Here is an 18,076-nt window from a genome sequence, read left to right as displayed (position 1 = left end):
TAACCTCAAAATAAGTGTGAAAAACTGATGTTAAAAACGACTAGCTGTACCTAACATTAATTTTTATGTCAGAATATTTCATAATGTGTTACTGAATGGCATATTAAAACTGTTCTTTTAAATGCTCTCTCTCTTTCTCTCTCTCTTTCTCTGTTTTAAGTTTAGCATGGATCTATTGAGATTTGCCAGACGCTGGATGTACATTGCATGGCTTGGTTTCTTATGGAGGAGTGCAGCAGATCAGCACAGCCTGACAGACCACCTACAGTCTGCCAATAGATTATCCGGTAGGAAATCATAATTCAGTTGAATCACTCAGCGTTATTTTCCATGTTTTATGTGTCTGTATAGTGTGCATGTTATGTGTTAGATAATACCAATGGAACATAGTGTTTGTTGTAGAGAGATGTGTCCCACTTTGAGAAATGGCGCATGATACACAGTTCTTGCGTGTGCTGCTAGATAAGATAAAGTGTTTCCCTTGTTTAATCAGAGCCTCATGGGAGATGATGTCAAACCAATCATTTACAACCCATATGCTGCATTTACACGTGCTGACCAAGAACTGAAAGAATTGACTTGACTGAAATATGTGTCAGGATGGAGGTTTAGTTTAGCAAATGCACAGAGCGACATAAATGCCTCCCATGAGGCAAATTGCTGGTGTATGTCACCCTCACAAGTTTTGGTGTCCATCAAAATCTCCTTTTGTGCTTTGCCATTAATGTTCAGTTTCCACTTAACAGACCAATGCTCATTCTGTGAAGCACTTTCACCATGGTTATAATCCACACATAGACCTGATGAAAAGTTTAGAAAAAGGAACATTATTACATATTCCACATATTCCACAATAGTCAGTTGAGTAAAGTGAGTTTTTGAAGTTCAGTATTGACTTGGGAATAACTTATCTTTTAGAAGGATACCTTCAGTTTTGTCTGATTTATAAGAGATACCTCACAGGGGTTTCCAATAAATTGCTGAAGCTTTCTGTTACTATTTTTATTATTTTAGTTATTAGATTACTGTGAGTCACTTGGATAAATGTTGTAATCAAGCTGCTTTTAAAGTGGGTGCAGAGGTCATCCATCCATTTTCTCAGGCCCTCTGCCTGACTGGGGTTCATTCTGATTGGGCATCTCTACACCTTTGTGGATCTCTTTGTATGTGTCTGGACAAGGCTCTGAATTGTAATTATTAGGTCCAGGGTTTTGTTGACTTTATCCCACTGTTTTAGAGCAGGACTTAGCATCTCAGTGCCTGGTGGAATGCATTCTCCAGAACATTTCTCCTTTTAAAGGAAATGGTGGGAATAATTAGATATTCAGTGTTATCTCCATTTTAGGTTGAAAACTGTAAAGTGGACCACTATGAAGATTATTTTATTGGAATGCAGAATTTAATTTTACTTTTGATTTTCCAAGTTCAATATAAATTATGCAGATTAATGTTGATTACCACAAAATTATTTTGACCCAACCCTTCTATTCTTTTTTTTAAAGCCAAACAATGAGGAACACACAATGGGGAAAATGTGGGCATTTTTTGAGGATTTAAAAATATAAATGGAAAGCTTGTACATTTTATATAAGCACCTACATTAAATGTTGAGCTGTAGAGCTGTTTAAATAATTTTTACAGTTGACATGGGAAATAACACAGACCAAGTATAAGCAAAAAAAATGATCGGGCTTTAGCATATCATTAAGTATTCTCTGAAGCAGGGGTGTATCAAGAGAAGCCAGGTTATCCTGGTATATTTTTCTGTTGATATGAAGAATCGGGTACTTTTAGCAATATAGCAGGTAAATAATGTATATGATGTACTATATATTACGATGTTATAATGAACTGTATGCCTTTCTCCACTGACGTTCTGTCATGTTCAAAGCATTTCTAAGGATGCTTATTTTTAGAAGGGAGACTGAGATGGCAAATGGGAACATGGTTTGTGTAACAATAGCAACACATTATTGGCTGTTTGATAACAGTCAAGCAAAAGGTTAATCTTATTAATTACATTTATGTGTCCGATGTTGTAAAATAGCGATACCTTTGTGTAGCGTTTACTAACTTGACAAAGTGGATCTCTGAGCTCTTGTTGTGAGTGAGTGGAGTTGGGGTGCATTTGCATATTCATTCATCTGCATATACTAACTGAAAATTACATATTTAAATGAAAAACATTTAAATATGTAATTTTGGTTATCAAAGATGAGTTTTTAGGAATAAAATAATTAACTACATTGGGATATTTTCTGCCCAATTTTAGTGCGTTACTTTCAATACAAATGTGATTCATATTTTAAAAAGTCTAATATAAATACAAAAAGATCATTTAAAATAAGAAATAACTAATATTTAAAAAAAAGTTTCGGCCCAGAATTTTCATTTCTGTGCATGCATAATTTTAAAACACCTATTGTCTACGTTTTGTGGCTATTCTATTGAAACTATCACATGTACAATTGACCTCATTCACTTCCATTGTAAATTCACTTTTCTTAGTGTAAATTAATTCAAATGTATTTTGTTGTAATCAACACTATACCACAAGTGCTGTCAATATATCTTAAATGGTACTGAATGCAAAATATCCCTTTAAATAGAAAAATCAATTTTAACTACAATATTTTCAGCATTACCATTGTAAAGCAGGTATCATTTCAAACCTCTTGTGTACATTGCGTAAATTACCAATTTGATCCTGACCCGTGTATGACTTCAGCTGGATGAACAGTCTTTTTACAACAGCTAAATCCTCAAGGCTCTGCAAACACTGACGGTCCTCTCAGATCTTTTTTTAAGGTCTGGTGAAGCAGACCAAACATCACCCCGTTTCATTTTTTTAAACTTTTTTTTTCTTTTCTTGATCCTATGCCTCTCTGTTTTACTCATTCTTCTACCAAGACATGCTCTAAGGAGATAAAAGAAATTGCTGAAATTGATTGTCTTAAAATGCTTTCATTGTCTCTGTGGGATTTTATCAAATACTAACAGCAGCTTGCTTAGCTGGGGAAGGTTCACAAAAATAAACTGCTATTATCGTCATTTACTCACCATATGCTGTTCCAAACTCATTTGACTTTCATTATAAATTGGTAAAATGCAATAAAACAAAATTGGGAACAAAATAATGCATTTATTTAAATATTATCGTATTCTGTTTAATCACAATGTTTTATGATAACTTGGAACTTTGGGATGGTTTTAAAACTTTTACCCTGTTCGCTTTCCATGGTTGAATGCACATTGTACACTGATGTTTAATGTCATTGACTGAGCGGTTGTGTTTGTTTAGAAGTTAGTAGCTTGTTATAGTGTTTACCTCTAACAAAAATAGTTTCTGGATTTGCCTCAAATTAGTGAGGTTCATGAGTACATGGTTTAATAAAAGAGTTTTGCTACATCTGCAAATAGCCAGGCTTGTGTCTTAAAGTTGGCCCAGATTAAGCTACAGGAAATACTTCAGAAATTCACATTTTGTGTTCCACAGAAGAGTTTGGTGATAACAGAAATGATAACAGAACCTTATGTTTATATGGCTATGTCAGACAAACATTAACGCAGAAATATCTGCTTCTTATGATCGGAAATTCGCTTCAACACATTGCGATTTTAAATCTTCACAAAAGCAGTAGTGATCATGCTAAATCATAGTAAACACTAACAAACAAATATGATATCTTAAGTGAAAGCATCCAGGGAAATCAAGGATTCTATATGAGGAAATTCCTGAGACCCTCTACTTTGCTGTTTATCGCATGTCAGATGCCATTTTTTCAGTAAAATAAATGACAAAAACTGCATGTTTTGCATCTTAATCTTTTTATGTGCCATTAACTAAACTTGTACAAGGTTGGGTTGTATCATGTAAATGTTAAATCCGGGTCGGGTGATCTCAGTTTAGCTAGCAAGCTAAACTGGATGTGGTGTCAATGTTTGCAAATGGTTCTCTTAAAGTCATAATGTTTCCAAATAATGCAGAAACCCACTGAATGCAAATATGTGTTTGTGTAATGTGTAACTGTAAAGAGTCGTGGTTGTGGCAAGTTTTTTGTGTGTGTGTGTGTGTGTGTGTGTGTGTGTGTCTTGTTTTTGTCACCTTGTTGCAGGCTGTGAAATGGGGACAAAAATAACAGTGTAAATCTTACAACTTTAAACATTTCTTTGTAATAAACAGACCTGCCTAAGAACACACCCCACTCATGGACTAGTAACATAAACGCTTTAATTATATCCACCATAGTAGTGCAATATCAGATGACCCTGGATTTTAAAAAAACAACATGGAATTTGGAAATCGGTGACTATTTATTTCTTATGTTAATAATACCTGCTTCATAATGAAGTCTTTTAATTCTGTAAGACAAAGTCCAGGACTCCTACCCACTGCCATGTTATAGCAATATCCACAATACCTCAACAGCTGTCTTGTGTATCTAAAAATAGTTTAAAAGTCACTCTATTGCTCATACGTGGCTGTGTTAGCATCACCCTCAGATTGAACTCTCCTGTGACAATGGGCTCAAACATTGGGCCCTTACAAAAGCACCGCTGTAGGCCCTTGTTTTTGGCTATACATCATTGCTAAGTGGTCGATTCCTCAGCCTTGCTTAGTTTCCATACTCTAAAGAATAGTACATTTAGCGTTTTTGCTGGGGAATAACAGATGGCGTTTACCATGTAAGAGTGGATGATGCATAAATATCACTGAAGGGACTGAATCTCAAAGTCATTTTCATCACAAGGTCATTTGTGTTTGAATAGGCCTTTTGTTGTCTCAGGCATTTATGTGCTCTTGAGGAAGGCCTTTTTAACTTGCCTTTTTGTTCAATTAATATATACAAGGCTCTGACTTATTTTTTGTTGGCAATTGTATGCTCTTAAAATGAGCAAGTTTACCCAGAATGCATTGCAGTGGGATGGTGTATATTAGCTGTGTTCCAAAACACAGTGACCTTGATCACTTATCTACTTACATGACTTATTTTCTGTATTTGTCCAAGTGTTCATACTGATGGGACACACTTAGCATAGTATTGTAAAAATGTTTAAAAAAAAACATTTTTTTAAGTAGTTTCAAATAAACTTGTTCAGTAGTTCCTAAGATGTATTTATTAATTGTGGCACTTCTAATTAAAGGGTTACTTCAGCGATTAGCATATGGCTTTGTATCAGTAGAAATCCGGGAGTATATTCAAATGATTGTGCTTTCCCCCCTCATATCCCCCTGAGACAAGATATTTATGCATTTTATTTCTGGAAAAATTCCTCCTATGATGCAAATTGACGATATTTGCATCATAGGAGGAATTTTTGGCCAAAGGCTAAAGACTACAGCCAGCAGAGGGAGCCATTTCCGCATGTTTTGAACCCGCGCATGGGGGATGGAGATCACACACAGAGCTCAGCTCGCAGCTACAGGCACTCATTTAAGCGGAGAAGCTATGGTGACCAATGTAAGTCTTTTAACTTCTCAAATTAATTTCTATGAAAGTTAAGCTTACAAAGGCATGAACTGAAACGCGCCAGACTGAACTCGCGTTGTGAATGTATGCCACGAGTGTAGTTGCGATTACCTCAGCTCTCATCATGAGACCTCATTAGCTCATTTATCAAACTCCTGCAGTTAGTGCTCAGTGCTGTGATACTCGCGCGGTGACTCACTCATTATATTGAACAGACACGTTCAGTTTTTAATTGTAGTGTCTTCTCCAACTCAGTCAAAGTAATCAAGTTGGTGGTTTTGGAAATGGCCTCACAGGGCAGCGAAGCATTCTAAGAATTGTAGTCTTTCATCCCCATGAGACAAAAATACATTTTCTCAGTCTAGAAAGCACCAAATTCAATGATGACCCAGTTTAAATACAGATTCATCTTCCCAGCGCTGAAGTACCTCTTTAAGTGATAAAAACATTTCCAGTGTTTCACAAAATACAGTAATACAATGTGCAAAACTTTATATTTTACTACCAAATTATGTCATAACTAATTAATTTAACTAACACTGGCAAGTTTTCCTCAACATTGTGCAATTTCAAGTCATGTGAGTTCCTAAACGAATGATGAGATAATGGGAAGCAGTATTAGAGATGGCGTAGATTTAGAGTGCGTTACGGGAGGTTTGGCATTTTCCAGACCTGGGAAAGTCTTGCACACTTGAGTTATGTTTAGTTTCATTGGGTTTTTTTCCTGTGTTTTGGTTTCCTGTATATCCTTTCAGTTTAGGGTTCTTCTCACCCTTGTTAGTTTACCTGCATCCCAATTCACACATTATCCATACTAAATAGTATTTGAAAATATAATTAGTATGTCCCAAATCTTAGTATGTTGAAAAGAGTATTCCAAAGATACCCGGATGGTTTACTATTTATATATTTAACAACTATCTATATTTAACCCTGACAAAAAATATATTTATTCAGTGTTGTCCACATTATATTTCACCTGCAGCAGCATTGTGAACTTTTGTAATGACACGTTTGGCCATGAACTTTTAAATGCATCATTTAATTTCAACTGCAAACACATGAGGAGAGTCTCTGCATTAAAGACCCACAAATGGCAGATCAACGTGCGGCTACATTTCTCTCCGATACGGTAGGAGATTAATCTGAATGTGGAGGATTTGAACTGTGATGAATCTGACAATGCCTTACATGGCAGGTGAAACGGGTGATGGGATGCACGTAACTAAGCACCAGAGTCTGTTAAAGATGGTGAAGTAGTATGTCCCGAAGCTTGCATACTTTTCTGCTACACACTCAAATGTATATACTTTTTCTTCACAAAAAGAGTATGTACTTTTAGAACGTAGTATATGTAGGCGAATTGGGATACAGCATTGGTTTCTCATGAGTCAATGATTAGATTCATCTGTCGTCTAATTAGTTACCTTGTTTTCTGTATAAGTAAGTAAGTAAGTTTTGTTAAGTTCTTTGTCTGTTCCTAGTCTCAAACACATTTCTGTTGTTGGATTAAAAATGATTTAGAGTGGATTCTGGTGTACTTCAATCTGACTTACTACCACACATTACAGACTCACCAACCCTAAAAAAAAAGAGTAGAAATACAGAATGCCTTGTACAAGATGGACAAACTCTGCCTGGAGGAATATGTTGAGGGCTATTAAAAACTTAACAATGAGGCGCAATGGGACGATTAGAACCTAAAAGAGCTTTACTGAAGCAGGATGGAGGATTTTCTCGGCCAGATGCTGCTATTGAGGGAGATCACCATCCTTTCGCTGAGTTTGAGGATTACACCTTGTGGAAATACGAATCCTCCCTCACTGTGGGAGGTGCAGAGAAAGACGTTATCATCTTTTCTGACTCCCATTCACACATTCCATAACCAGCAGTCATCTCTCTTCCTGCTCAAGAAAGGAGAAATGGCCCCAGCCCGGAGTGCCCCGGTAGAGCAGAGATATCTCCCGCAATGGATCCAGAGATGACGCCCATGCCCGCCACAAAATCAGAGCCTAAACCAGCTCCCGCTGTGGACCACAACCTTGAGCCAAACCACGTCGCCACACCAATCTCGAGGCCGGAGCCGTTTGCCAGATCTTCGCCCTGGAAAACCCTCTCCAGCCCATTACACACTACATCATAGATAATAATTTGTTAATAATTCGTTACATTTATATAGCGCTTTTCTAGGCACTCAAAGCGCTTTACGTAGAAGGGGGAATCTCCTCAAACCACCACCAATGTGCAGCATCCACTTGGAAGATGTGACGGCAGCCATATTGCGCCAGAACGCTCACCACACACCAGCTGATTGGTGGAGAGGAGACCAAGTGATGAAGCCAATCATTATATGGGGATGATTAGATGACCCGATCCCACCCAATATCCTGCCCACCCCATTGTCACCATCCTCACCGCTGACTCCATCTAATTCCTTGAAACATTGGTGTCTCGTACCTCCTTGGTTCATGTCTGGCTATCACCAGACTAAGCTCAATTTAAAATGTAACATTGGTCTGGTCTGAGTAGTCTGCTCTGTATTTTCTAGTGCACAAGAGGCGTCATCAAAGGGCATTTTTCAAATGATTGTATGCAATTGGATAGTCCTTCAAACAATCAGACCACAAGAGGCGGGATCAACAGGCAACAACCTATCTCTTCTCTATCTGTCATCGTGTTAAATCCACCAAAAGCGTGCCAGATGGATAAGGTCAGTCTGCGATTGGTTCCAGCAAAAGTGTAACAGAAGCAGTAGAAATGAATGTACAGGTTTCCAGACTGAGTTGCAGGGCGAAATCAAATCGCCGGTTTACCCAGTCTACCATGGCTCCTTCCTTGCCACTGACTAGCGGCAGTTTTTTGGCACTACCTCGGACCAATTCACCACCTGCTCGACGTTGTCAAGCGGATCTCCTGGCTGCACCTCGGGCTTCCAGGCCCATGTCTCCATCCCGACATGTCAGTCATTTAGCTCTGCGCTCCACTGCACCATTACATTTACATTTTACATTTACATTTATGCATTAAGCAGACGCTTTTATCCAAAGCGACTTACAACTCAGGAGAACAGGAAGAGATCCGTCAAGAAGAGGCAACGAAACACAAAAAGTGCCCTAAATACCAAGATTTGTACACTGCTCAGAGTAGCAAAGACCAGAAAAGGAAAGAAGAAAGGAGAAATAGAGGGGGAAAGAGTTTTTTTTTTTTTTTTTTTTTTTTTTTTACGTAAGATTAAGTGCTCATGGAAGAGATGAGTTTTTACCTGTCTTTTGAATGAAGCGAGTGATTCTGTTGTGCGTATGGAGGACGGAAGATCGTTCCACCAACCAGGAACAATGAAAGAGAAAGTTCTAGAGAGGGATTTCATGCCTTTTTGTGATGGTACCACAAGCCTTCGCTCATTAGTTGAGCGAAGGCTTCTGGTGGGTGTGTAGACTCGTAGGAGTGAGTCGAAGTATGCGGGTGCTGCGCTTGTGGAAGATCCATGAGCAAGAGTCAGGGCTTTGAATTTGATCCGGGCAGCGAGTGGTAGCCAATGCAGAGAGATGAATAGAGGTGTGACATGAGCCCTTTTGGGCTCATTGAATACAAGACGTGCTGCAGCGTTCTGGATCATTTGCAGCGGTTTGATTGCACAAGATGGAAGTCCAGCCAGAAGCGCATTGCAATAGTCAAGTCTAGAAATGACCAGGGCTTGGACAAGAAGCTGACAAAGGATCCAGCAGGCTCTCTTCTTTGGTCACTCATTACTCTGGTTTCGCTGCAGAATTCCGGGCCTCTGGCTGCGCCTCAGCCTTCAACCCCTTCAGCTTCACTGGGATCCTCCTTCCGCCTTGGTCCTCACTTCCTCCGGTGTCACCCCATTCTGCCAGGTCCCCGTCCTTGCCTCGGTCCCTTTAGCTGGTAGCATCGCCTTGGATTCCGGGCCTGCAATGTCATCCCTGTGTCGTCCAAATCGCAACCTCTCCCAGCTCCGCCTCCATTGATCAGCCCCTAAGGTTCCGTCCAGGAGAGCCGCCACTCTGCCTTGGCTCCTCCCTCTGTCAGCTCTGCCATGGTCCCTAGCGGCCTGTTACTTGTCCTCCATGCAGAGCTCCCTGGCCATTGGGGGGGGGGGGTTGGGTAACGTCAGAGTTATGTTTAGTTTCTGTGTTTTTGTTCATATGTTTTGGTTTCCAAAACATCCTTTCAGTTTTGCTTTCTACTCACCGTTTTTAGTTCATTTGGTTTCTGAGTTAATGATTAGTTACCTTGTTATCTCTGTGTATGAGTAAGTACTCCCTGTTTTGTTCAGTTCTTTTTGTCAGTGATCATTAGTATTATGTGTCGAAAGAAAGTTTTTTTTTCTGTGATTCGCCAATATGTGAAGTTAATAAACGTAATTTCGGGAGGAGTACGCCCATCTAATCTTTCAATTAATACCAAGGTATAAAACCAGCAGCTTACCTCTTCCCCTTTTTGGTTCCTGAAGCATTTGGCCTGCCCAACTGTGCTTGACTGGCTGCGCTGCTCATTTCACCTGTTGATCTCCAGACCGCCGGTCTCTCCGCTCCACATAACACCTCGCTCAAGAAAACCTCTCTCTTCTTCCATCTAGAATCATAACGGGGCTCGGTCGATCCTCATCGCGATGCATCGAGGTCTTCATCATCATCAACATCATCCTCTTCAGCAGTAACGTTAAGCCTCGTACCTCCTGCTGAGGAGTCCGTCGACGCGCTCAGGCGTTATCCAGCGCGGGTTTTCCATTTCACCCAGAGGAATTCAAAAGCGCAACTTCACGATCTGCTTGTGTGTTTTCACCAAAACTCTCTCTCACGCCGCATTCAGCGTTCTCGCAGCAACACGCAAACATCAACACAAACAACTGCACGATCTATACGGTCCGTTTCAGTTTCAGCCGGCAGCCGCAGCTGCCTACGCTTTCACGTCCGCCCCTTAATTCGGCCGGCACTATCGCGGCCGCAGACATTAGTTCCGCGTCTGCTCGCAATAGTTCCACGGCCTCTTCGACTGTTACCTTTCACCCTCCCACAGGTAAGTATAGCTTCTTCTGTTCTTCTTTCCACGCTTCCTATATTTCTGTGCTTTCTGGCTTTTATTCTCTGTTAAATCAAGAAAAGCTATATAATACATTTCTCCTCTGCTATTGGAGCAGGCCCAAAGCGTGAGGCTGCCTCCGCAAACGGTCCTGCCCCCCCCCCCCCCCCCTTAATTTCTTCTCTGCTATAGGTGCAAGACCCAAAGCGTGAGGCTGCCTCCGCAAACGGTCCTGCCCCCCCCCCCTTAATTTCTTCTCTGCTATAGGTGCAGACCCAAAGCGTGAGGCTGCCTCCGCAAACGGTCCTGCCCTCCCCCCTCCCCCTTAATTTCTCCTCTGCTATAGGTGCAGACCCAAAGCGTGAGGCTGCCTCCGCAAACGGTCCTGCCCTCCCCCCCCCCCTTAATTTCTTCTCTGCTATAGGTGCAGACCCAAAGCGTGAGGCTGCCTCCGCAAACGGTCCTGCCCCCCCCCCCCCTAATTTCTCCAACCTTATTCCATCCAGCTTCTGCTTCCTCTACAGTTTATTGCCTCCTTCTCAGCTGCATTGCTCTTACAGTTCCTACTACATCATTGCTATGGATCCATCACCTGTCTCCACCAAGCCTCCGCGCCTCAATCACCCCAGGTGGTTGGTCCCAGTATAGCTCATAAGCCCCGCCCCTCCGTGGTTTCTAATGGATACGAGTTGAACTAAACAATCAAATTACACTTTATATTTTCCAAGATGTTTTCTGTCTTAAGGCAGTTTTATCACTATGATTTTATTTCAAGTATTTGTTTTAAATAAGTTTAGCTTAGTTAGTTGTTTGACGCTATAAAAGTTGTCACTGAGGAACCAGCAGACTTTTCAGGAGAAGAGTGTTTTAAGAGAGTTTTTATCTTAATTTCTATATTTCCCAGATTTTGCCATAAATATTAAGAGCATTAGCCCGAAGGTGGACACCGTTCCAACCCCAGCATTGCAATCCTACTGGACAACTTGAAGAGCTTTTCAAACAATTCCTACAACCAACTTGTTTTCCCAAATTCTCCCTCTTTTTCAATTTTGATGTCATACGAGATGTCCACCCAATCTAGTACCATCAAAGTCTATCTCGGCTGCTTAAATTTCTAATCTACAACCATCCATCCGACCATCTATGATCTCTAAGTTTTAAATAAGAACACCATCCGTTTCCTCATCAAAAGCAATAAACGGATCAATTTAAAAACTGCCTTTTCATTCCTATCTTCAATCTCCCGACACCCATCCAGCAATATCAATATCTTTCCTTCTCCCTTGCCACAGGGAGGTGCTGATCTCCTCACTTCTCGACCCGCTGTTTTCTGATGAGAACAACCTTCCTGTCACCAGGCAGTGAAGTTCATTAAAAAGCTTCAGCAGATCCCCACCAACTCTGGTAATTAGGCTTACTTATATTCACCTCACTTCTTCCGCAATGGAGCAGACACCACCGCAGGCCAAAAAGACTGCTACACCATCAATTAAACTATTGGGTTGTTGGTCCTCAGAGGCCTTTCGATTTTACTTTGTTCGGACCTCAGCCTCATCAAACAAGCCATCTTCGCTTGACGCTGCAGTGCTCTGCCAATTTGATACTGCTGCTGCAGTATTTGGATTTACTAGATATCACCATTGTAGTCCTTTACTTAATGCCACAGTCCCTCGCTTGATGCTCCAGGGCTTCGCTTGCCACTACAGTGCTCCTCCAGTTTAATGCTGCCACTGCAGTGCCCTTATTATTATTTAATGCCGCCACTGCAGTGATCCGTCTTTTTTGACGCTGCCGCTGCAGTGCTCCTCCTATTTGATGCTGCCGCTGCATTGCTCCTCCAGTTTAATGCTGCTGCTGCAGTGCTCCTCCTATTTGATACTGCCACTGCAGTTCTCCTCCTATTTGATGCTGCCTCTGCAGTGCTCCTCCTATTTTGATGCTACAGTGCTCCTCCAGTTTAATGCTGCCACTGCAGTGCCCTTACTATTTAATGCTGCCACTGCAGTGCTCCGTAATTTTGATGCTGCCACTGCAGTGCTCCTCCACTTTGATGCTGCCACTGCAGTGCCCCTACTATTTAATGCTGCCACTGCAGTGATCTGTCATTTTGCCGCTGCTGCAGTGCTCCTCCTATTTGATGCTGCCGCTGCGTTGCTCCTCCAGCTTGAGGCTGCCGCTGCAGTGCTCCTCCTATTTTGATGCTACAGTGCTCCGCCACTTTGACACTGCCGCTGCAGTGCTCCTCTTATTTGATGCTGCCGCTATAGTGCTCTTCCAGTTTAATGCTGCCACTTGCAGGGCTCACCCCTTTTAATGCTGCTGCTGCAGTGCTCCTCCAGTTTAATACTGCCACTGCAGTTCTCCTCCTATTTGATGCTGCAGTTTTTCCCCCTATTTGATTCTGCCACTTCAGTTCTCCTCCTATTTTATGCTGCCCCTGCAGTGTTCCTCCTATTTTGACGCTAAAGTGCTCCTCCATTTTTGATACTGCCGCTGCAGTGCTCCGCCATTTTTACACTGCCAATGCAGTTCTCCTCTTATATTGATGCTGCCATTGCAGTGTTGCAGTGTTCCTCCTATTTTGATGCTACAGTGCTCCTCCTTTTTGACACTGTCGCTGCTGTGCTCCTTCTATTTGATGCTGCCGCTACAGTGCTCCTCCTTTTTAATGCTACTGCTGCAATGTTCCGCAATTTGACGCTGCTGCAGTGCTCCACCAATTTGATGCTGCAGTTCTCCTCCGGTTTAATGCTGCCACTGCAGTGCACCTCCTATTTAATACTGCCGCTGCAGTGTTCCTCCTATTTAATGCTGCCTCTGCTGTGCTACTCCTATTTGATGCTGCCACTGCAGTGCTCCTCCTTTTTTCGATACTGCAGTGAGCCGCAATTCGATACCGCCGCTGCAATGCTCCTCCAATTTTATGCTGCCACTGCACTGCTCCTCCATTTTTGATGCTGCCCTTCCAGTGCTCTACAATTTGATACTGCCACTGCAGTGCTCCACCATTTGATGCAGCCGCTGCAGTGCTTCGCAGTTCGATGCCGCAGTGCTCCGCAATTTGATTCTGCCACTGCAGTGCTGCGCCAATTTTATGCTGCCGTGCTTCTCCTATTTGATGCTGCTACTGCAGTACTTCGCTAATTCGTGACTTCCGCTGCAATCCTTTGCTTGATACTGCCGCTGCAGTGCCCAGTGCTCCACAATTTAATATTGCCACTGTAGTGCTCCTCCAATTTGATGCAGCCGCTGTAGTGCTTCTCAATTTGATACTGCCACTGCAGTGCTTCGTTATTTGTGACTGCCATTGCCATGCTTTGCTTGATACTGCCGCTGCAGTGCCCCACTAATTTGAGACCGCTGCTACAGTGCCCTGCCATTTTGAGACTGCCGCAGCAGTGCCATGCCATTTTGAGACTGCCGCTGCAGTGCCCCGCCAATTCGAGACTGCCGCTGCAGTGGGCCGCCAATTCGAGACTGCCGCTGTAGTGCCCCGCCAATTCGAGACTGCCGCTGCAGTGCCCCGCCAATTCGAGACTGCCGCTGCAGTGCCCCGCCATCTTGAGACTGCTGCTGCAGTGCCCTGCCATCTTGAGACTGCCGCTGCAGTGCCCCGCCATCTTGAGACTGCCGCCGCAGTGCCCTGCCATCTTGAGACTGCCGCTGCAGTGTTTTGCTCAATGCTGCTGCATTGCCCCGCCATTTTGAGACTGCCGCTGCAGTGCCCCGCCATCTTGAGACTGCTGCTGCAGTGCCCTGCCATCTTGAGACTGCCGCTGCAGTGCCCCGCCATCTTGAGACTGCCGCCCCAGTGCCCTGCCATCTTGAGACTGCCGCTGCAGTGTTTTGCTCAATGCTGCTGCATTGCCCCGCCATTTTGAGACTGCCGCTGCAGTGCCCCGCCATCTTGAGACTGCCGCTGCAGTGCCCTGCCATCTTGAGACTGCTGCTGCAGCGTTTTGCTCAATGCTGCTGCATTGCCCCGACATTTTGAAACTGCCGCTGCAGTGCCACACCATTTTGAGACTGCCGCCCCAGTGCCCCGCCAATTTCAGAATGCTGGAGGCTGCTGCAGTTTCCGCCAGTTTGAGAATGCTGCTGCAGTGCTTTGCTTGAAGCTGCTGCAGTGCCCCACCAATTTGAGAATGCTGGAGGCTGCTGCAGTTCCCCGCCAGTTTGAGAATGCTGCTGCAGTGCTTTGCTTGAAGCTGCTGCAGTGCCCCGCCAGTTTGAGAATGCTGCTGCAGTGCTTTGCTCGATGCTGCTGCAGTGCCCCGCCATTTTGAGAATGCTGCTGCAGTGCTTTGCTTGAAGCTGCTGCAGTGCCCCGCCAGTTTGAGAATGCTGTCACAGTGCTTTGCTCGATGCTGCTGCAGTGCCCTGCCAATTTGGGAAAGCTGCTGCAGTGCCCCACCATTTTTGAGACTACTGCTGCAGTGCCCCGCCAATTTGAGAATGTTGCCGCAGCGCTTTGCTTGATGCTGCTGCAGTGCCCCGTCAATTAGAGAATGTTGTTGCAGCGCTTTGCTTGATGCTGCTGCAATGCCCCGTCAATTCGAGAATGTTGCTGCAGTGCTTTGCTTGATGCTGCTGCAGCGCCTCGCCAATTCGAGAATGTTGCTGCAGTGCTCTGCTTGATGCTGCTGCAACCCCTCACCTATTTCATAAACTGCCACAGCAGTTACCTACCTCAGTACTGCTACAGTGCCATCTTCCATTCAGTCTATTTAACAATTTTGGGGGGTCTTCTGGAATAATTATGCAGACTCCTCCCGTAATCATGAGCTGTTCAAATTTCCATGATTCTTGCTTGCTGTCTATTTCTGCATTATGTTTTTGGGGGGCAATCGGAGCTCGGGTAGAATATCCTCTCCGAGCCCCTCTATAGCAGACAGCAAGCCAAATCTGTTTACCACTTTCACTAAGATTATATGGGCACACAAACTCGTGAAGTGAAGTTAATAAACGTAATTTCGGGAGGAGTACGCCCATCTAATCTTTCAATTAATACCAAGGTATAAAACCAGCAGCTTACCTCTTCCCCTTTTTGGTTCCTGAAGCATCCCTCCTCCTCCCCTGCTCCTCCTTTTGTACACCACATTGGTGGTGGTTGAGGAGAGATCCCTGACATGAGTGTAAAGCGCTTTGGGTGTACAGTAGTACATATGAAAGCGCTATATAAATGACTCATTCATTCATTATTTTATTCATTCAATTTGCCTGTTATAGGGGGGCAATCGGAGCTCGGGTAGAATATCCTCTCCGAGCCCCTCTATAGCAGACAGCAAGCCAAATCTGTTTACCACTTTCACTAAGATTATATGGGCACACAAACTCGTGAAATTTCTATTGTTGGATCAAATACAGTTTAGATTGACTTCTGAATAGACTGAATTCTGCTGTTCTTCCTATTGGCTTACTACCACACGTTACACATAAACATTTGTATACATCATTCACAATTCTTCATGAGATTGTACTTCTTTTCTTCTTTAATGCCATTTAGTACACAATTATTGTGCCTTTTTTTGCTTCCATTTTAAAGTTTGCAATGTTTGGATTCACCTTCTAGCTGGTTTGTGTGGTTAGTTTATAACTCTTTAACAAAGAGTTTCTATAGGAAAAATTCTTCTGCTGAGAAAAGGGAGTGTGCACTGTTGCACTCTATAAGCATGAAACTACACATATATTCCATTAAAAAATTATACATTATACACTCACCTAAAGGATTATTAGGAACACCATACTAATACTGTGTTTGACCCCCTTTCGCCTTCAGAAATGCCTTAATTCTATGTGACATTGATTCAACAAGGTGCTAAAAGCATTCTTTAGAAATGTTGGCCCATATTGATACGATAGCATCTTGCAGTTGATGGAGATTTGTGCGATGCACATCCAGGGCACGAAGCTCCTGTTCCACCACATCCCAAAGATGCTCTATTGGGTTGAGATCTGGTGACTGTGGGGGCCATTTTAGTACAGTGAACTCATTCTCAGGTTCAAGAAACCAATTTCGCTTCAAGGTGTGCATGTTGTGGTTTTACAAATGCTTTGCTGCATACCTCGGTTGTAGCGAGTGGTTATTTCAGTCAAAGTTGCTCTTCTATCAGCTTGAATCAGTCGGCCCATTCTCCTCTGACCTCTAGCATCAACAAGGCATTTTCGCCCACAGGACTGCGGCATACTGGATTTTTTTTCCTTATCACACCATTCTTTGTAAACCCTAGAAATGGTTGTGCATGAAAATCCCAGTAACTGAGCAGATTGTGAAATACTTACACCGGCCCGTCTGGCACCAACAACCATGCCACACTGGAAATTGCTTAAATCACCTTTCTTTCCCATTCTGACATTCAGTTTGGAGTTCAGGAGATTGTCTTGACCAGGACCACACCCCTAAATGCATTGAAGCAACTGCCATGCGACTGGTTGATTAGATAATTGTATTAATGAGAATTTGAACATTTGTTCCTAATAATCCTTTAGGTGAGTGTATAGACACATGGCTAGATTCCTTTAAACTATGCCTCTGTAGGCAGCCTGTTTTGTAACAGAGCAATTGTGTAGTTTAAGTGGACATTCTGTCTCATATCTCATTGTTTTCTCTCCTCAGAACTGTGTGGTATTGATGAGCTACTTTGCCAGGATGAAAATGCACTGCTAAGTTTTGAGGCCATCCGCAGCATTCATAAAGACATGGACGATGATGCAGACGGCAGCGTGGACGTGACAGAAACGGATGGGGTGAGGGCTGCAGAATTCATCTGTGGTTTCGTGGTCTGCTTTGTTGAGAGATTGATGTTGCAGCACTGTGAATGGTGCCCAATGTACAAACAAGTGCTAAGTTTGCTTACTTGAAAGGACACAGTAGCTTTTGGCTTGCTCACTGGAGACCGATTTCTGTCAAGCTGCTTTGAAATATGTATTGTGAAAAGGGCTTTACGAATAAACATAAACTTGACTTGACAGTGCGATACAGCAGCGCATTGAAGTACAACAAATGCGGTATACAGCTTTACTGGTGGTCTGTTTGTTGCAGAGCTTTTGCAGAGATGAGCACAAGTTACACATTGCTGTTATAGAAATTTTTAATCTGTAATAGCATTCAACTGAAACTTTATTATGATAAAATACATTGAGGTGGAGATATAGACTGTAGATGTAAAATATGTCTTGCAAGATTATCAAAGATACAAACAAAAATGCTGAAAATTGCTGCTTCATTTTTCATGTGAATGCCACATCTGAGCACTGAGTAAACAGCATTACTGCTGACCAACCGCGATCTGACCAAGGCTATAGACAGTCCTGTTAGTTATTGTGAGGCAGTTGAACCAGTGAAACTATCAGCATTTAAAGTTGTCTGATGCTCTAGTAAGACTACTTGATCACAAAGTATTACGATTTGAATATATGCCCAATAAACTGTTTACTGGCTTAAAGGTGGGGTAAGTGATATCTGGTAACCGTTGATGATATTTCAAATCACCAAAACAAACACGCCCCTACCCCCAAAAAGGGTCTCGGCCCTATTTTGATAGCTCCGCCCCACACATACGTAA

At 42.8% G+C, this 18,076-nt stretch overlaps 1 protein-coding gene across 3 annotated transcripts in view; it reads left to right on the top strand.

The window, feature by feature from the left end:
• Positions 1 to 18,076, top strand: part of stim1b (stromal interaction molecule 1b) — a 49,510-nt gene that overhangs the window by 1,711 nt on the left and 29,723 nt on the right. For 2 of the 3 annotated variants that reach the window (XM_067424492.1, XM_067424490.1), the window contains exons 2-3: positions 161 to 287; positions 17,128 to 17,258. In XM_067424492.1, coding sequence (XP_067280593.1) covers positions 167 to 287; positions 17,128 to 17,258 — 252 coding nt within the window. In that variant the 5' untranslated portion in view covers positions 161 to 166. The remainder of the gene's footprint in view (positions 1 to 160; positions 288 to 17,127; positions 17,259 to 18,076) is intronic. The other variant, XM_067424491.1, reaches the window with a different exon arrangement.

This window comes from Pseudorasbora parva, chromosome 18 (genome assembly GCF_024679245.1).
Source record: "Pseudorasbora parva isolate DD20220531a chromosome 18, ASM2467924v1, whole genome shotgun sequence".
NCBI classification, from domain to species: Eukaryota; Metazoa; Chordata; class Actinopteri; order Cypriniformes; family Gobionidae; genus Pseudorasbora; species Pseudorasbora parva.
The sequence above is the reverse complement of the archived record's forward strand: the minus strand, read 5'-3'. Positions and strand labels throughout refer to the sequence as shown.